Below are 19,061 nucleotides of genomic sequence, written 5' to 3'. Positions count from 1 at the left end.
GCCGTGACAAGCAGGTGTGGGGATGAAAAGGGGTGGGACCCCTCCAGACGCGGGGACAGGGACTGTTCCATGGGAGACGTCAACCAGTAGCTGGTGACAGAGCTTAGAGCTCCGAGGTGGTGGCCTTGGTGCACCAGGTCAGGCGCCATCCCCAACTGAGCAGCTGAATCCTCTGGGCCCCCAAAGGTGTTCCGTTGCCATGTGTCCTACAGATGAGCAGCCAGGCTGCACCCAGCCTCTCCAGCTACCTGGAAACCCCACCCCTGGCTCTAACAGGTTCTAGGAGCCAGGGTGGAGGTGGGGAGAGCGGGTGGGAACTGAGGGCTGGGCTGGTGCCAGGAACCAGTGGGAGCAGCTGGGAGACTGGCCAGCCCTAGCCCAGCCTCATCACCCTGGTAGAACAAGCTCTTGAGTCTGACCAAGGTCTCAATGTCCCCCCCCTTGGCCCCTGTCTTGGGGCCTCTACTACCACTGCTTCAGGCCTTGGAGGAGACCCCATCTTCCTGTAATGATATGGCTTCATGTCGAATGTCATTCTTAAGTCCAACATGGGCACTGAGCCCTTGGAAAGGCTGCAATCCTGGCCCCATCCTCTGGTTTGGGAGGAAAACCAGACTTTAGGCAGGACAATCTTTAAGTCCCTTTAGAAAGGAGAGTGGTGTGATCTGAGAAGACCTAATGAGGTTAGAAATCTAGAAAGAAATGGAGTGGGACTACATTAGCAGGAAGAATGAAGGCAGCCGTTGGAGAGCACAGGGACGTCTCTCGGACCTTCAGGCCAGACAGAGGTAATCCACTCGCGGCCTGTGGTCAGCAGCATGGTTACCCAGGGTTCCGGGGTCAGCAACCAATGTTCTGTGTCTGTTGTCCTTACACAGAGCAAGCGGAGGCGGCGTCACGGGGTCCATGCAGGGTGTTCCACCCACAGCTGGGAGGCACTAGGAGTACCCACCCCACTGCCAGTCAGTCAGTCACTGGGCTCCCCTCTGCTAGGCTAAGATGGTGACAGCCAGCCGCTGCCTCGTGGCTCTCTCAGTGGGGCAGGTAGATGCAGGGGCTACAGATGAAGGCCCATGGGCCATGTGACAGGAACATCTGCCAAGACAGGGCGCTATATATGTGAGAAGCCAGTGTGGCTTGTGGGTTGAGGGGAGGGGGGACAGGCTTCCTGGGCCCAGCTTCTCTGCCTTGGTTAGTTCTTGCCAAGGAGCTGGGTGGCCTCACATAGAGGGAGCTCATGGGCGTGGACTGGAACCTGGATCCTCTCAGCCAGGCTGGCAGGCTCAGCTGAGGGGAGGGCATGGAGGGCGGGGCAGAGTGCTGAGGGTCCACGCTAGCTGGGCATGTCAGTCATCCAGTGTTGGGAAAGACGCAAGGGCCAGAAAGATCTACAAATGCTCACTAAAAGGAACCAGAGATCAAACTGCCAGCATTTTCTGGATCATCAAAAAAGCAAAGAAGTTCCAGAAAAACATCTACTTCTGCTTCATGTACTATGCTAAAGCCTTTGACTGTGTGAATCACAACAAACTGTGGAAAATTCTTAAGAAATGGGAATACCAGACCACCTGACCTGCCTCCTGATAAATCTGTATGCAGGTGAACTTAACAATTAGAACCAGACATGAACAACTGACTTGCTCAAAACTGGAAAAGGAATATGTCAAGGTTGTATATTGTCACCTTGCTTATTTAACTTCCAGAGTACATCATGGGAAATGTGAGTTGGATGAATCACAAGCTGGAGTCAAGATTGCTGGGAGAAAATAATAACCTCAGATATGCAGATGATTCCACTCTAATGGCAGAAAAATGAAGAGGAACTAAACAGCCTCTTGATGAAGCTAAAAGAGGAGAGTGAAAAAGCTGGCTTGAAACTCAACATTCAAAAAACTAAGATCATGGTGTTCAGTCCCATCACTTCATGGCGAACAGAAGGGGAAAAAGTGAAAGCAGTGACAGACTATTTTCTTGGGCCCCAAAATCACTGCAGACCGTGACTCTAGCCATGAAATTAAAAGAAGCTTGCTCCATGGAAGGAAAGCTATGACAGACCTATAAAACATATGAACAAGCAGAGACCTCACTTTGCCGACAAAGGTGTATGTAGTCAAAGCTATGGTTTTTCCAGTAATGTATGGATGTGACAGTTGGACCATAAAGAAGGCTGAGTGCCGAAGAATTGATGCTTTTGAACTATGATGCTGGAAAAGACTCTTGAGAGTCCCCTGGACATCAAGCCAGTCAATCTTAAAGGAAATCAACCCTAAATATTCATTGGAAGGACTGACGCTGAAGCTTCAACACTTCCCTGATGCTGGGAAAGACTGAAGGCAAAAGGAGAAGGGGGCAGCAGAGGATGAGAGGGTTGGAGGGCATCACTGACACAATGGACATGAACTCGAGCAAATTCCAGGAGATGGTGGAGGACAGGGAAGTCTGGTGGGCTGCAGTTCATGGGGTCCGAAGAGTCGGACACAACATAGTGACTGAACAACAGAAGGTCACTAAGATCCCACTCATTGCTGGCTTGCCCTCCACACTGACCAGAAAAAGGAAATCCAGTGCAAAACAGCTACAAGGGGGTAAATGCAGATTGTGCCAGAGATGTGAGATTTCATGCAATCGAGAAGACCCTTCGGAAAGCCCTGGAGGAGGGAGCTTGGTGATGGGCTTGGGAGTACAGCTGAGGGGATGCACAGCAGAGCTTTTAAGGCAGCGGCCCCTCTGCCATCCTCGGCACTGTGGCCACAACAGCCCTCTGCGGTTCATGCTGTCCACGAGGTGGCTGCAGGCAGGAGGACAGGGCAGCCTGCCTTGGGCTGAGTGTGGCCCCCAGAGACACGCACACCCAGGACCTCAGAATGGGGCCATATTTGGAATGAGGGTCTTGGCAAGTAGGATCCAGGATCTGCAGGTAAGCATCCTAGACTGGGCGCCCAAGTCCTATGACTGCCTTCTTCTGCACAGAGGAGACACAGTCATGGGGGTGTGAGGGCCCGCATGACCGCAGACGCAGAGATGGGAGCCATTCCACCAGCTCAGGAAGCCTGAGGCCACCAGAGGCAGGAAGGCTCCTCCGGAGGGAGTACAGCCCTGCCCACACCTTGATTCTAGGCCCCGAGTCTCCGGAACCGGAAACCTGAGAGTGTAACTTGCTGTGGATTGACCCGCCCAGTGTGTGGTGCTTAAGTCCAGTGAGCGTGAGGGGGGCACCCTGACCAGCCCATCCCTGAGGGCAGTGCGTTCTCAGCCAGTGTCTGAAGCAGGAGCCATGAGCTCTGGGTATCAGGAGGAAGTGGTGGAGGCGGGAGGCAGGCTTGGCTCCTTTCAGCCAGAATAACTGCAAAGCCCTTTCTTTTGGGACTGGGGACTAGGGTCTGGTCTGCAGGTCCCTTAGTGGGGTGGGAGGCATCAAGTAGGGCGATGCCTCTGGTCCTACTGAGGGGTGGAGGTGGGATGGGGGTAGGGAACGGGACTCACAGGGCGGAGGCCTCTTGTGGACCCTAATCCAACTCTCCGCTGTGGCAGGGTCGGGGCGTGCGGGGAAAGGCCTCGAGTCTGGGGGGACGGGATGGGCTGTCCCGGTCTACCTCTAACCCCTGCCCCATCCACCCTATTTGTTCTCAAGCTGACTATGTCTGAAAGCATCCACTTGTTTTGTGCGCTTGGTCTTTCCTGTGTCCTGATGAATCCCATGGTTCCCATCAGCCTTCCCACCTGCCGCAAGGTAGAGAGACCACCCACCTTGCATGTCTGCACCAGGCCCTGGGTGCCCCCAGCCCAGTCAGGCCTCCTCTGAGGCTAGCAGGGCAGGTGCGGTGATCTGAAGGGCCCCGGGTCTCTGGATTTTAGCCTAAGGAGACCCATTTTGGACTTCTGACCTCTTGAACTATAAACTTGAGCTGCTTTAGGTCACTGGTGGTTTGTTGTAGCAGCTATAGGACACGAGGACCACCCCCACCCCTGCATCTCTAGCCCAGGCCTCGCCATTGCCTGCTAGGATCCTTGCAGTAGCCTGACAGTGCCTGACTCTCCCTGGGGACTCCAGTCCTGGCAGATCCTCACTCGGTCCCTCAGGCTCCTCGCTGTGGGTTAGGCTGCAGGACAGACGTCACTTCAGAGGGTTAGCTGGGGCAGAATTAACCGACGTGGGCAGGGCCCAGGAGGTATGGGCTACATTTTAGTCACCAGATCACAGTCCTTGCTGGGATCTATGCACTGCCCCCAGTACCAGCCCAAGACCCTCAGAGAGCAAACTGCCAAAGGCTCGTCCTTGGGCAGACCCGTGGGAAGACTCTCTGGGCAGAGCAGCCCCAGGTCCCAGTGCACAGCCCCTCCCAACCCTTGTGAGGACACCCGTGAGGTCGCCCTGCTCCAGCTGAGGTGGGGGCACCCGAGGAGCACTAGCTCCAGGCGCTTCTGTCTCCACAGCATCCGGCCTGGGAGAGGGGCAGCGGCTAGGAGAGAGGAGGATGGGTGAGCCTCCTACAGACTCCGGCAGGTGTTCTCAGGACTGGGGCTGGGCCGGGCACATGGAGGAAAACCTCTGTGAGCAGGGGCGCTCCAAGGGCAAGCAGGGATTGGGTGCTGAGCATTTCTCAGAGGGTGTCAGCGGGAATGGCCGTGGTGGTAGTGGCAGGGCCAGAGGGGCGTGCCCCGTGATGGCAGCAGGGACGCATGCCAGGTGGTCTGACTGCTGTCTGTCATGTCTGTGTGCCCCTTCCTTGTCGTCACAGGGGACCTAAGGGGTAGACCTGCTAAGCCTCATTTCAGAGATGAAAACATGGGGTTTCAGAGAAGGCTGTGCCTGGACTGGGGTCTGTGCTCACTGTGGACTGAGAGCTTAGAAGCAGCAAGGTTGACCTGGGGCTTTGGAAGAGGATGTGCTGGGGTGGGAAAAGGGGTGGGGGTTGAAGTGGGGGTGAGAGTGGGGCTGGGGCTGAGAAGCTGGCCAGACCACCTCAGCAGCCAGCACCAACCCCTGGAATCCCTGTCTCCACCCCAAGCTGCAGGAACCACCATGACCCCTAGTTCACAACATTAGCAGAGAGCCGAGGCTCAGGGGGTGGAGGGCTGGCTGTGGGAGGTTGGCCCTCAAGAGGGCCCCAGGCCCTCCAGCCAGCTGCCTGACTGCCCCCTCCCAGGCCCTGTTCCTGCAGCCCAGCACGGGGAGCATGTCCTGGTGGAGTCAGGGATGGGGGCTGAGCCTGGCAGACAGGCCAGACAGACAGACAGCCCTCCAGAGAGAGCTAGGTGCTGGCCAGCCAGCCACCTCGCTGGGCCGCTCAGGCAGACGGCAGCTGGCCAGGCCAGCGGGTTGCCTAATGAGCCCCACACAATTTTTCACCCCATATTTTTCCAATAAAAAAGCAGTTAGACTCCAACCACAGCCATCTGGCTGCCGGGCTCTGGAGCCTCCTGGCAGCACGGCCGCCTTCCCCGCCAGCAGTCGGGTGCCCAGAGCAGGACTTGGGGGCAGCGTGGGGAAGCATGTGGGGGGGATTATGTGGGGGGGGGGCCACATGTTTTGGGGTGGTGAGGGGGGCCTGCAGCCCAGGGCGTGGGCTGCCCCCAGGGCAGGGCCTCGTCCCTCAGAAGGAAAGGCGGTGGAGAGGTTTTCCATCTGTCTGTCTGGGTGTCAGCCTCAGGGGCTGGGCTGGTCTCTGATTGTCTGTATCTGGGAGGCACAATGTCCTCATTGTGTTTGCACCTGGAGCCAGAGGCAGAGCTCAAGGCTGGTGAGGAGGGGCAGGTGGGCTGGCAGGAGCCTGGGGTTGGGGGCAAGGTAGGAGGGACAGGTCCATCTGGCCTCAGATACTGGAGCAAACTGGCCAGGAGAGATGGGCCCTGGACCTTCCTAGCGTCCCACCCTCCCTGCCTGCCATGGCATCGCCAGCACCCAGCACGTGGGTGAGTCAGCGTGGACAGACCCCATCAGCTGCAGCTTCTCACTCTCCCGCCCCACCTGCACGCCCAGCTTGCTTCTCCTTCACTGACCCCCTCCTTCCAGAGCAGCCCAGGTGGCTTCCAACCGGCTGCTTCAAATCTGCTCTGCACCAAGGAAGGTGACAGGTCAAGCTTGTTCCAACTTGTCCTGGGAGGCACACCCATGGGTGTGCAGGGAGCTGCCCCTGGCCCGTTGGCTGCCAGGCTCCGGGGGAGGCCAGGGCGCTGCTGTAAGTGGATGCTGTCCTCCGTCCCGCCCATGCTCTGGCGGTCTCCTAAAGGCAGGACTTTGGCCATCCTGGACATGCTATGGAGACACGTGGCCCTCCTCCCGTCTAGCTCCTACTGGCTCTGCTCCTGGAGGAAGGCAGTTGGAGCACTGCCAGGGGCAGAGGGCTTCTCTCTGCTCTCAGGAGGGGGCCGTGCCACAGGCCAGCCAAACTGAGGTGGGGAGGCGAATGGTCACTTTGGCTGAAGTCCCAGGCAAGTGTCTGCCAGGGCCCTCTGACCTGCGCCTGCTTTCTTATGGGCCCAGAGGAAGTTACTCATCGTCCAGAAACCCAGCTCGGGCAAAGGACAGAAGGCACTCAGGTCTCTCTGGTTATCCAAACTCTCCATACTCACCACCTCGACTCAGAACCAAACAGTCTTGAGTAACCGGGTGTCCCTGCCACGGAGGAAACTAAGAAGTCTGAACCACAGTTGATACCCTTGGTGCATAATTAGTGTCCCCAGGGAGCACTGCCAGGGTAAGGCTGTGTGGCAGGGACCTCCCAGGATGGTGGTTCCCCACAGGGCTTGGAACAAAAGCTGAACTTCTTGCCATGATTATTTTTTACATCGTGACCCCTCTGAGCTCATCCCCTCCCTCCTTCTGCTTCAGCTCCACTGGACACTTTGCACCAACATCATCCCTTCCTCACCATGGAGTGATCAGTCACTTTGTAAGATCAATGATGTGAGAAGAGGGAATGCAGATGAGATGGCTGGTGTTAGAACTGCCCCCGGGGATTAAAGTGGTGACTATGAGGAAGGGCTTCCCTTGTGGCTCAGATGGTAAAGAATCTGCCTGCAATGCAGGAGACCTGGGTTTGATGATCCCTGGGTCGGGAAGATTCTCTGGAAAGTGGAATGGCAACCCATTCCAGTACTGTTGCCTGGAGAATTCCATGGACAGAGGAGTCTGGTGGGCTACAGTCCATGGGGTCACCAAGAGTTGGACATGGCTGATCGACTAACACTTTCATGAGGAAGAAGCCATTTGCCAAGAATGCCAAGCAGAAAGAGGAACCTGATGACCGCAGACAGGCCATGCCAACCTAGAAGGCCGACATCCAGGCCTTTAGGTGAGAAAAAGAAACTACTAAGCCACTGTTAAGTCCAGTTTCCATTACAGAAGTAAACTGCGTTTCCTAACTGATCCGGGGCCCAGTCAGTTCTGACCATGCACATCCCTGTCCCAGCGGCAGAAATACCAAGATTCAGCCATGGTGGTTGGTGAATACTCTGGGCCCTAAAGTGAGCCCCTGTCCTAGGTGACTGCTCTGCGAAGCCCCACGACCTCCCCTCCATCAGGCAGCTCATGGGGCTCTGTCCAGGACCCCTCCGGCCTAGGCTGAGTGGCACCACTGTCAGCTGCATGGAATCTCAGCCCTGGCCTCTGGCCTCCAACTCAAGCTTCCCAGGGACACACTCAAGTGTCACAGGAGACCCACACGCTCATGGAGAAGGCAAACTTGGGTGACCTGGGAGGAAACCTGTACCTTTCCCTGGCTTACCAGCCAAGGGGCTTTCTAAAGCATGACTTGGCTCTGTCCACTTCTGCGGACGTGTCTCCTTACAAACAAACAGCAGCAGACAGGCTTACTCACTCTGTGCTAACTCGCTCACTGTAGCCCCCATCAGTCATGGAGCAGGTGGGGACACGGGGGCATGGAGAGTGGACGGCTTCTCTCTCCCTCCTGACCTTGGCCAGCCCTGCAACGGAGCCATGGGCTGTCGCACTCGGGACTGGGTGTGTCCCCACATCACCCATGCAGCCCACTCAGGGCCCGCCACTGTGGCCCCGGCCCAGTCAGCGTGAGGAAGGCTGGACTCAGCCCTTCCTCCTCAGGAGCCCCTGAGGCCCCAACACAGAACCCAGCCAATTCCTCCCAGCAGAGGGCTCTGGGACTCGGACCATGGACTTCTCAGAGACCCCCCAGAGAGGAGTTCTTCCCTCAGGCTGCACAGGGAATCGCCAGAAAGAATCACGGGTTCCAGACCACCCCCAGACTTGGCCAGAGTGAGCTTCTGGGCCAGCTTGAGGGTGGGTGTGACTGTAGAGGAAGTCAAAGCCACGGTCCCCCAAGCACCCTCGGTCACAGCCCGCCGGCCTTGATGCTCGGAGCTGATGGCCCCATGCAGTTCTCGGTGTGAGTGCTCGGGGCAGAAACTGTGTGCGGCTGGGCCCTGCCTCTGCCCTTCCAGCCCCTGGTCTCCACTCCCAGGGTCCTGCCTCCTGCAGGACGGTGGACCAAAGGGTGGAGGGAGAATGCTGCCAGGGCCAGCGCTGACCAGGCAGCTCTGGAAGGCGCAGTCAGGAGCCTCAGGGTCTCAGAAACCCCCTTCCCACACCCTCCCTCAGAGCATCCCTCGGCTTCAGAGCACTTTTCCTGCATGTTGGTTTTAAATGAAAGGAGGTGCTGAGGACAACATGCTGAGGGCCAGCATGGCCCTCTCCCAGGTGCTATAATCTAATTCATTAAAGGCATCAGGAGTGACAGCGCCTGTGGCAATGCGGCACCTGGCCCGGGGTTCACCTCGCCGGCACCCACCATGCCCTGTCTGCTCACAGGACAGCTGAGGGGAGGGCACCCAGGACCAGAGACACTTCCCAGCTGCCCTGCCCTCTCGTCACCTTCCTAGGATGGTCTAGACCACAGCGACCCCACAGGGCATCTGGGCCAACTCACTTTGGACAGCACATCCTTGACCTCCCCCGTGGCCACACCCACACCTCCTCTATCCACCATGTGATTCCCACTGCTACCACTCACCCGGCCCAGACCAGTACCCCTGCCATGAAACTTGTCATCTGGATCCCAGGTGTGCGCTACAGGCCTGCCTTGACCCTGCTCACCCTGCCAGGCAGCCTTTTTGAATTCTTTCCACGCTTGCTCACCTGCTCACAGGCTGAGCTGTGCTAAAGCGTGAAGCCTGCAGGAGAGGGGCTGGCCGTCTGTCCATCCACAGCTCCAGTCCAGGCAGGCCAGGACACACCAGGGAGGTAGCACTGATGACCACACACCGCACAGACCCTCTGATGGAACCACGCTCCAGTTCACAAAACCTTGCGCAAACAGCGCTCAGCAGCCCTCCCGCCCGCCTCTCACAAAGTGCCTTATGTGCACTGCCCTCACTGCCTGGACACTCGTCCTCCACGGTGCTCAGCGCCAGCCCCCGGGCCCCACCCCGAGGACCAGGGGCTCCATCGCGTCGGTGCGGCCACCTCCTGCCAGTCTCACCATCTAAGATTCTTCAGGTGGGCTGTTCACTTGTTCACCAAAGATGGTGCAGCCAGACTGCCTGGGTTCCAGCTGTGTGGCCTGGGGCAGCTTTCTTACTCTCTCTGTGCCTTAGTCGCCACATCTGCATCGGGTAGTGGCAGGTCCTGCCCCACAGTGCTTTGAGTGAGGGCCAGGCACTGTGGGAGGGCCCCTCGCTGTCCCTGTGCTAACTTCATAAAGCCTGAGACAGTGGAAACTTCACTGTTCCTGAAAATCAGGGACTGGGGGGATTGTGAGGGACCAGGCACTGCTGCTATTAGCAGAAGTGTCTGTTTGGGGGTGATGTTTACAACCCCTAGCTTGGAAACACTGGGGGCTGCACTTGGCCCAACAGAGCGTGGCCCCTGCTCTGCCCATGGTGCCCCGATTCCAGGGAACCCTGGACTGACAGCTGCAGACAGGCCAGGAGCTGGGGTACGGTCCTGCAGTCCCAGGGAGCCTGAGCAGCACCTCAGCATGACGTCCTTGGCATCCTCAGCCAGGACAGGCTGGCACCTCCACACCCGGGAGGCCACCCCCACCCCCCACATGCCCCACAGGAGAACCACAACCTTTCTGCCTGGTCTCCGGGGCCCAGCCTGCCAGGAGGCCAGGTCAGCAGGACGGGCAGGTGAAGTGTGTGTGGGGGTGTGGCTTACCTTGTCATCCCCGTCGCTCTCGCTGTCGCACTGCAAAGGGAGAGAGAGAGGGGAGTCAGTGTCCTGCAGGCAGGCTGGCCACTAGTGGGTGAGACGGTGAAAATGTGGGCTGGGGGTAGGGAGGGCCAGAGGCGGTGGCTCTGGCAGACCCCCACCCTGACTCAGGGCCTTGGGTCTGGGGTGGGGGTGGCCCCAGCCAGGGGCCCAGGTACCAGGAGCTGGGAGGGATCTGGGGGCCCCTGGCAAGCTCTGGGTCAGAGCTCCATTGAGACCCTGGTGCGGGGGAAGGGCACAGGTGTAGGCGAGGCAGATGTGAGACAAAGGAGGACACGTGACCGGGGAGACACAGACCAGCCACTGCCCCAGGCCCAAGCTGGCCCAGAGCCACCAGGTAACCCCAGGAAACACATGGAGTAAACCCCACTCCCCTCTGGTCCTCTCTCAGGTGCTGAGCTCCCTGGCAGTGGGGGTCGGTGAGATAAGAGGGGCTCCTGAGTGGCTATGAGGCCCATGGACCAGGGCTCAGCGGAGGGAGACGCAAAAGCCCAGCCTCGGAGCAACAGGAGGGTGGGGGCAGGGTGGGGGCGCCCGGGACGCCAGCTCCCACTGCCCAGCCCCTGCAGACGCCCCAGTAGAAACCGCTACACATGTGAGAGCAGCTGGTTAAGGAAAGATTGTGACAATCGTGTAAACACATCTTTGTTTTCAGTTCCCAGTAAGCACAGAGCTCTAAAAAGAAAGGCTGCTCTAGAAACCACAGCAATTTCCCCCCTAAAAGAATATAAAGGAAAAAGAAGCTCTTCCCAGCAGCTGTAATTGTGACATGTTTGTGTCAAGTGAATTATACCGCTGAAAATAAATCTCCCTGGAACTCACAGGAGGCTGATGGGACCCTGGCAGACATGTGGGGGTGTTCCCCAGACACATGCTGCTTCTGGGGGGGAGCCCACCCCAGACCCACTCAGCAACGGGGCACACACCCTCCATGCCCTGGGCTAAGGGCTAGAGTGGTACAGTGAGAGTTCACAGAGTTGTGCCAGCCTGCCTTGGGCTTCACCGCGGTGGGAAAGTGACCCTGGGGATGGTGGGAACCCCAACCTGGAACCTGTGGCAACAGGGATTGGTATTTGGGGGGATCTTCCTGAAGCTGAGAGCAGCTGCATGTACCCTCTGCCTCCCAGCTTTGATGTGCACCCTGCAGGGCCTGATCCGAGACCTCTGGGGGGTGGGGGGGGTCCCTTCACAAAAGGCAGAAGGGGCTGTGGGCCCAGTTTCCTCGCTGGACAACCATGGCAAGAGGACCCTGCCCCTCGGGGCTGACCAGCTCTAGCGGGGTGGCTGACACCTGGGAGGCAGAGCAGGAAGGTGAGGAGGGGAGTGTGTGGGGTGAAGCTGGAAAGGTGAGCAGCCTGAACACACAGAGCTTCACGTGCAGAGCCCGGACTGTGCTCTTAAGTGTGCAACCATGTGACTGGCACTTCAGGAGAGAGGGGTGAAGGGACTAAGGGGTCGTGGCCTGTGGGGAGCGGGGCCTGGAGAAGGGCTGGCATGTCTCTGATCCTGCAGAAATAGCGGAGCTGCCGGAGACCCCCAATCAGGCCTCTTTATGCCTAATTAGTGGCACGGAGCCCCTGAAGTGGAAACTGTGATCCCATCAAGCCGTCAGAAGGCTGGGTCTCGGGCACAGCACACCTGTCCCTCGGCTCCCCGGGAAGCAGCCCCAGGCCCGGTTTCACAGCCCTCCTGCACCTTTGGAAGAGGCCCCTGGTGACAGCTAAATGATGTGACATTGAGGAGGGGGGTGAGGGTGCCTGCCAGCGAGCGCATGGAGCCTGTAATTAACCAAACAGCTCACCGTTTTCAGCCAGCACAGGCTGCGTCGTAAATGAATTCACATTATTAAGTCCTACTGAATTAATGTTTAACTGCAATAGAGTCGGAATTGAATGAGGCAATTAATCAGGACAAGGAGGGAAAGAGAGCCACATCTGTCTTGCGGGAGCTGCCTGAGCGAGGCGACCTTCACAGGGCTAGGCTGGGCGGCCCTGGAAACTGTCACCCTGGGGTGGGTGGGGGCCCAGGCAGGGAGCCCACAGAGAAGGCGACAGACCCTAGGCAAGTGTTGGGTGTGCAGGGAGCACAAGACACGGCTCTGGGGCAGATGCCTGCTCTGACGCTGTGCTGCCACCGCCGCTGTGCAGCCTTGGGCAAGTGCCATGACCTCTCTGTTCCTCAAGTATGCTTCTGGAAAACAGTCAATGGCCCACCTACAGAACTGTTGTAAGGTTTATATGAGTGAATATGTACAAAGCTCTAGGGCTGGGCACATACTCATTACTATATACAGTGAAATGCTATATTTCACCACCACCACCGTTACCATCATCACTATCACCACCACCACTCAATATAATTACTGCTGTCTTCCAAAAAGGATGAGAATGAGGGCTTCCCTCCCCTTTGGAATGGCTGAAGGCCCTAACCTAGGGAGTTTCTAGGAGGTGTCTCCCAGCCTTGGAAGTGCTGGCTCGTGTTCCTCACCATAATGGCTGGTGGCTAGACAGGGAGCCCTATTTGGCCCATATGAGAGCCCAACGTCAACCCCAACCTTCCCTGCTTGCCCCTAATTCCAATCCCACTCAGCAGGAACCACACCCCTCTACTGGGCTACCAGTTCCTCCCAGCCTAGTCAAGCCAGCAAACAACGAAGCAGTAGGGCCACTCGTCCAGGGCCATCCCCTCTGCCCATCTGTCAGTCAGCCCAGGGTTAGTCCCGAGTGCACCTCAGCTCACCTGGCGACCTCAGGCTATGTCAGCCCGAATGCCTGGGACCCAGGTGACTCTAAAGAGTGGCTGGGGGGAGGCGCCCTGCTGGGAGCTCATGACCACCCAGCGTAGGTCAGACACATGTGAGCTCAGGGTCCTGCATCACAGAGCCGCCGAGCTCAGCTCCTCCACGCCCCAGGCCACCGCGTCACTCTGCGAACAGATGTGACCTGTGATGTCTGAGGTCGTTGTGTGTCGCCCATGTTCACGGAGGTGATATAACAAGGGACACGTGGTAGCCCCCAGGCTTAACTGACAGCCTTCCCTGATCCCCATCCACGGGTGGACAGGCCTTGAGACAAGGCTTAAGAAGCCAAAAGCTAGATGAGGCTTCCGTTGTCCTAATGTTTAAAAAGAATTGCTGCCAACATTTAAAAGTCTGGAGACTCCTCACGAAATCCTGCCTCTTACTGAGAATGGGAGCCACATGCTCAGATGACAGCTCTGCCCAGTGCTAGCGGGGCCCCACTGTGACCCCCACCCTGCCTCTCCTGACGTCGAGGGCCAGAGTGCTGGTCCTTGTCACATGCTAGGAACATGGCCACACAGAGGCTTCTAGAGCCCGATCCTGGGGCTCTGTCCTGACTCCTCCACTTAGTCATGTTGGCCACTCATTTCACTTCTTGGAGCCTCAGTCTCCTCATCTGTAGAGAAGGGGGTGAGAGGTTCCACAGTGGGGTGGGCTTGGGGTTCAACAAGTCACTGTACTGGAGCGCTCAGAACAGCAGCTGACTGGCAGGCTGGGCTCTCTAACTGTGAGCTGCTGCCACAGCCATATCATCTCCTTTGTTGTCACTGAATGAACTTCACCTTCATCACCTGTCAGTGTCATCACCATCGCCACGGTTGCTTTCACCATCACCATCATCTCCATCATCACCCTTGTCACCTTCACCATCACCACAGTCTGCCCCAGCCCCTTCCTCATGTTATCCGACCAGCCCTTGGAGGCACCCGAGTCCTGCTCGGGGCCTGCACACAGACTCCCTCACCTGACAGTGACTGCTCCCCTAGGGCACCGCACAGGAGGTCTGCGGGGCTTAGCCTCCATCACCGAGTCCCTTCCAGAAATCATCACCCTCCACAAATTGACACGGTCATTCAGCAGCCATAGAGACTGGCCTTGTTCTCTCAGCGTGAACGTTAATTACCGTGTCACAGCAGCGCGAGGAAGGCTGCGGGTCTCCCACTCCTCAAACAAAGGCATGAAAAATTCATGGGCAAGGAGACCTCACTGCTGAGCCTGTGCTCCCACCAGACGTTCTAGAATCCAGGGCTGGCCCAGAGTCACCTGTGGGGACAAGTAGGGTCCCTCCATGTGCGATGGAGACAGAGGGTCTGCCCTGGGGGGAGGGTGTTTAAGACCACCCCTAACCCAGCCTCCATCCAGAGGTCAGAGAGGGCCGAGGGGCAGTGTGGCCTGGTGCTTGGGGAGGAGGGGGAGGTGGGCCGGGTCCCTGTCCCAGCAGCAGGGCCTACGCTGTGCAAAGGCCCCGGAGGCCCTGCCCGCAGACCTGCTAGGGGGCAGAGGGGGGCCGCACACCCCTCAGCCTGGGCTGGGCTCGCCGTGGGCACGGTCACCTGCAAAGGCCTGAGCAGCTGCCAACCGGGAAAGTCGGCAGGATCTGTGGTCTGCGTGTGAGTGGAAGGCAACAGGACCTTCTGTTGAGCCCACCCGGGTATGAGGGGAGGAAGATCTGAGCCGCTGCACAGTGGTGTTGACCCCTGCCCTGGGCCGCAGCCATGAGGCTGGAGGTGTGCTGGGGGACACCTGGGGAAGCTCAGGTGACACCGGTCCTTGGTGCAGGCAGTGCTCACTGGGTGTGTTCTCGTGTGTGTGCCGAGACATGGGGAGTCGTGCTCTGAGGCTTCTCAGACGTGAGCACCTGGCATCAGTCCAGTGGGCGCTCTACCCGAGGGTATCTTGCCAAATGCCCCAGTGAATGCATGGCACCTGAAGAGTCAGACGACCTGCCGTGGGGCCACATGGTGCCACGTGTGTGTGGGGCCCAGGAGCAGTATCCATGTGGGCAGGACACATCTGTCCTCAGGGCTCCCGGCCTCCTGTGGCCCTGCACATCAGCCCCAGCTTCTTAAACATCCTGCTTGCTGGAGCTGCCTTGGAAGAACTGGGAGAGAAGAGCAGGCCCTCACCCTCTAGGGAGCAGAGGAACGCCACACCCACCCTGAGTGGAAATCCATCCTTCTCCACTGATAAAGGTGGAGGTGTCACCTTCATTTTTGTTGCAAACGCTCCGCGGGGAAGCAGAACACATTCCAGCTAAGCGATTCAGCGAAAATACAGAGCCAGATGAGGAGCGTGAACCCCAGGTGGGCAGCAGCCTGGGCGGAGGCTGCGCTGTCTGGTTACCACCCAGAGTGGGCTGCAAGGCTGCTGTTCATCCTGTATGCTCACCTCCACCTTAGGAGTGAGCACTGCAGCTGAGGGTTTCAGCCAGGCTCCCCGGCCCTGTCAGGAGGAGACCCTGGGGGCTCTCGGGAGTGGGGGTGGCCAGGGCAGTGCTGGGGCCTTCGTTATCCCATCTATGGACCAGGGCAGCCGTGGTCGTCGGGTGGCCAGGTCTGAAATGCGGGGCGGTACAGCGGCGGGAGTCAGGCACACGGCTGGAGAAGGCTGCAGCCACCCATGCCCTCTGTGGTATAGGCCCACTTCATGAGATGAGAAGGCAGAGGCTCAAAGGGTAAAGGGATTTACTTCCGGCCACGTGGCCAGTGAGCAGGGGCCCAAGCTGAGTCCAAGCCCCAAAAGGCCTTGTGCCACTATCCATCCTCCCACAGGCGAGCCCTGGGGCTATGAGGTTGGCAGGAGTGGGGGCAGGAGAAAGGTAGGGGCCTAGAAGACAACAGGGCTTGGGTTGATGCTCACTGGGGTTGCTTCTCCACACTTCTCAAGTCCCCACCACAGATCCACCTGCTTACGGATGGGGAAACTGAGGCAGGGTGCCTGGAAGCCCTCCCAGGGCATGGATGGAGGGTGGGTGAGCAGGCTCCTAAAGCCATGGTCTTAACCTGGCCCATGTGGTCAGGGCCCCATGCCAGTGACTCACTCGTGGCAGCTGAGACTAGACAGAGATCCCTGTCCTGCCCCTGGCCACCTCAACCCAGGAACTCCTAATTAGACAGGAGATCTGGATAGTGGATCCTGAAAACTCTATTCTTATTTACTCAGCTAATTCACTTTTTATGACTGTTTAGGCTTCAAAGCAAAACAAAGCACTAATTACCCAATTAATGAGCAATTAAGTTACTGCATCCTAATGGCCAGGGCGCAGCTTCCTCTGTGAGCAGAGAAGGTGGGGAGGAGGCTACCGAGCAGGGATGCACTGGGGGGGATATGCCATCCGTCACAGGTAGGGGCAGCGAGGACAGAGGGGCCCAAGTCTGCCCAGGGCAGGTGCCCCTTCCATACTGCCTGCCCATCTGCCTGCCCCACGGCCCCTCGGGGCCAGGACAGCAAGCCCCACTAACCCATCCATCCAGCTGTGCCTCGGCCGATTCGGAGCTCATGGAGGGCAGTAGCAGAGTTCTGGGGCCCCAGAGGCCACCAAGCCTGGCTGAGAAGAGATGGCCACCAGGGCAGTGGGTTTCATAGGGCCTGAGGGACAAGAGGCTGGTGACCCTGCTCCTGCCTCCAGGGTCTCTTCCTGCATGTTCTCATGTGGCTGACAACAGCCTCGGAGGGAAGCCCATGGAGACAGTACAAGGCTTGGTGGAAGCCTGGAAACATCTCAGGCCCTGAGCCTAGGATGCTGAGTGGCCAGTGTGTGGCCTGTCCTCAGAGGGCAGAGTCTGAGTGTAGCTGGTGCCTGGTGAGAGGGGAGGCCGGCACAGAAAAAGCCAATCCCCCCAACCTGGAATACAACTCTGGGCTTTGTCACGCCTGGCCGTCGTGACCCACCGGCGGCCACACCCCCTACCCCTGCCAGGCTGCCTTCCTCGCCCTTCCCTGAGCTCTGTGTGGAGCAGCACCCCACACAGCGCTAGTCCAGAGTCCGGACCTCACCCTGCAGCCAATCTTCAAACTAGTTGCTAATTTATTTAACATCAGCCTCCTTCTACTGAAACCCAAGTTCCCTTAGAACAAAGATCTCATTCCTGCAGTCCAGAGCAGGTTGGGAGTAAGCAACTGAATTAATGACTAAGGCGGGTACACACAGACTCCAGACACTGGGAGCAGGGAATGAATGAATGAATGACTCAGGTGGGTACATACAGACCCTGGACAGTGGAGGCAGGGAATGAATGAAGGAAGGAACACATGGATGATTCTGCTCTGACCACTGACCAGTCCCACTCTCCTCCTCCCCTCATGGGGCCTCCAGGGGATGGAACCCAGAGGGGGCTTTGGGTGTCACATAGAGTGGGGTTGCTGCCTGTGGTGGGGGCCAGCCCCACAACACTGCCTCGTATCTCACACAGTTCTGGAATGTTCTGTCAGACAAAGTTCCTGAAGCTGAAAACCTACTAATCACTGGAGCCTTGACTGTAACTGCTATGAAAAACACAAAGTTATGTTTCATTTTCTCTGGGTGCAGTTCCCACAGACTACAAGGAGAACTGGGGCATGGTCCTGTGGGTGACTTTGCCAAGAGCATGTGCTGGGAGCACCCCACAGCCTCTGCTCCGAGGACCCACGCTGGAACCTGGGCCTGGCACTCACAGCGTGAATGAGTCATTTTGCCCCATAAACTTCTTTCCCATGACTGCTCAGTGCTGCGGCCGACATCCGCCTCATTCCTAGGGCAAACGTGTATCCAAATCTCCACAGGCCTCAAGGGTCACAACCTGCTCCCACAACTGGCCGGCCACACTGTAATTACACCTGCATGCAAGCACATGCGCACTCAGTGCCATATACACACACTCACCGACACACAAACACTCACATGATGGGCAGGGTCCAGTGCGTGCTGTTTCCCTGAGAAACGCCCATCCCCTAGGTAGCCCGAGAGGACGGGCCTCCCCTCAGATGGCACTCCTGGACCCTGAGCCTCAGGGGGCCCCTCTACATCCTCTCCCCTCCTCTGTCATCCCCTTCATGCACCCGCTTCCCTTCTTGCCCATCGGCCCCTCCCTCCATGGCACCTATGAGAGCGGGCATCTCTGGGTTCTCTTCAATCCTCTGACCTTGGGTCCTGGAGTGGCAGGTGACCCACAGTGAGGGGGCCACAAAGACTTGGGGACAGCCAATAGTCGCCACTTTAGGACTTACTTTCCAACCACTCCCAGCCCCGCCCGAGCTGGAGGGGGACAGATGGCATCCCTCAGAAGACCCCGCAGCCCTGGGCTCCACCTCAGGGGCCTTTCCAGGGCCTGGGTCCAGTCCTTCCCGCACACCGCGGACACTGTGTCACACCAAGCCGGCTTTCCCTTTGCTCGATCAGCCCTCGCTGGGCTGGAATAATGAATGAGCCCCTGTCAGGAATGAATAAAAGATGGCCCCCGGCCCTGCCGCCCGCCGCTGACCTTTCTGGAGTCGACTGTATTAATATATTCTCCTGTTGTCAGACTCAAAGCACTAACTGCCTTATGAATTATTTATCAACAGAAAAAGTCTTAACCAGAACGGTGTTAACATGAATCCCTAACCTTCTGGGTCCCAGCAGCCCCGCCTGTTCTGCATAATTGAATTTCAGCTCCCAGCGGCCTGGCCAGGCCCGTCACCCACCCGCTCCCCAGAATGACTGTCCCTCCAGCCATGGTTCCTGACACATGTGGCCACAGCCTTGAGGGGTCCCGCAGGCTTGCCCAGAGCGTCTGTGTCCAGCCTCCTGGGACAGGCCCTGACTGGACTGGAATCCTTCAGGTCATGCTATCTGAAGGGGCAAGGGCAGCTGGGGCCTCCAGGAGACCTGAACTGCTCTGTGCTAATCTGAGGGGCTGGGATCTGCCTGCACCCCAGGCTGGGCCAGGAGAGGAATGTACCCATCCCCACCCCCCCATACCCCTCCACCGCTACAGCTGCCCTGGAGGGTGGCAACAGCCGAGGTAGGGGTGGGAGAGATGAGTCCAGGGGCAGAAGCTGTCTCGTGACTGGTCGGGGAGGAAGCTGGCGAAGATCCAGCACGGGTAAGGGGGC

At 58.2% G+C, this 19,061-nt stretch overlaps 1 protein-coding gene across 22 annotated transcripts in view; it reads right to left on the bottom strand.

Moving 5' to 3' along the window:
- Nucleotides 1-19,061, bottom strand: part of FBRSL1 (fibrosin like 1) — an 84,284-nt gene that overhangs the window by 22,427 nt on the left and 42,796 nt on the right. For all 22 annotated transcript variants that reach the window (XM_027567125.1, XM_027567132.1, XM_027567134.1 and 19 more), the window contains exon 5: nucleotides 10,136-10,165. In XM_027567125.1, the coding sequence (XP_027422926.1) occupies nucleotides 10,136-10,165 (30 nt within the window). The remainder of the gene's footprint in view (nucleotides 1-10,135; nucleotides 10,166-19,061) is intronic.

Source organism: Bos indicus x Bos taurus, chromosome 17, assembly GCF_003369695.1.
Source record: "Bos indicus x Bos taurus breed Angus x Brahman F1 hybrid chromosome 17, Bos_hybrid_MaternalHap_v2.0, whole genome shotgun sequence".
Lineage (NCBI taxonomy): Eukaryota > Metazoa > Chordata > Mammalia > Artiodactyla > Bovidae > Bos > Bos indicus x Bos taurus.
Note: the sequence above shows the minus strand (reverse complement) of the source record. Positions and strands in the feature narration are given on the sequence as shown.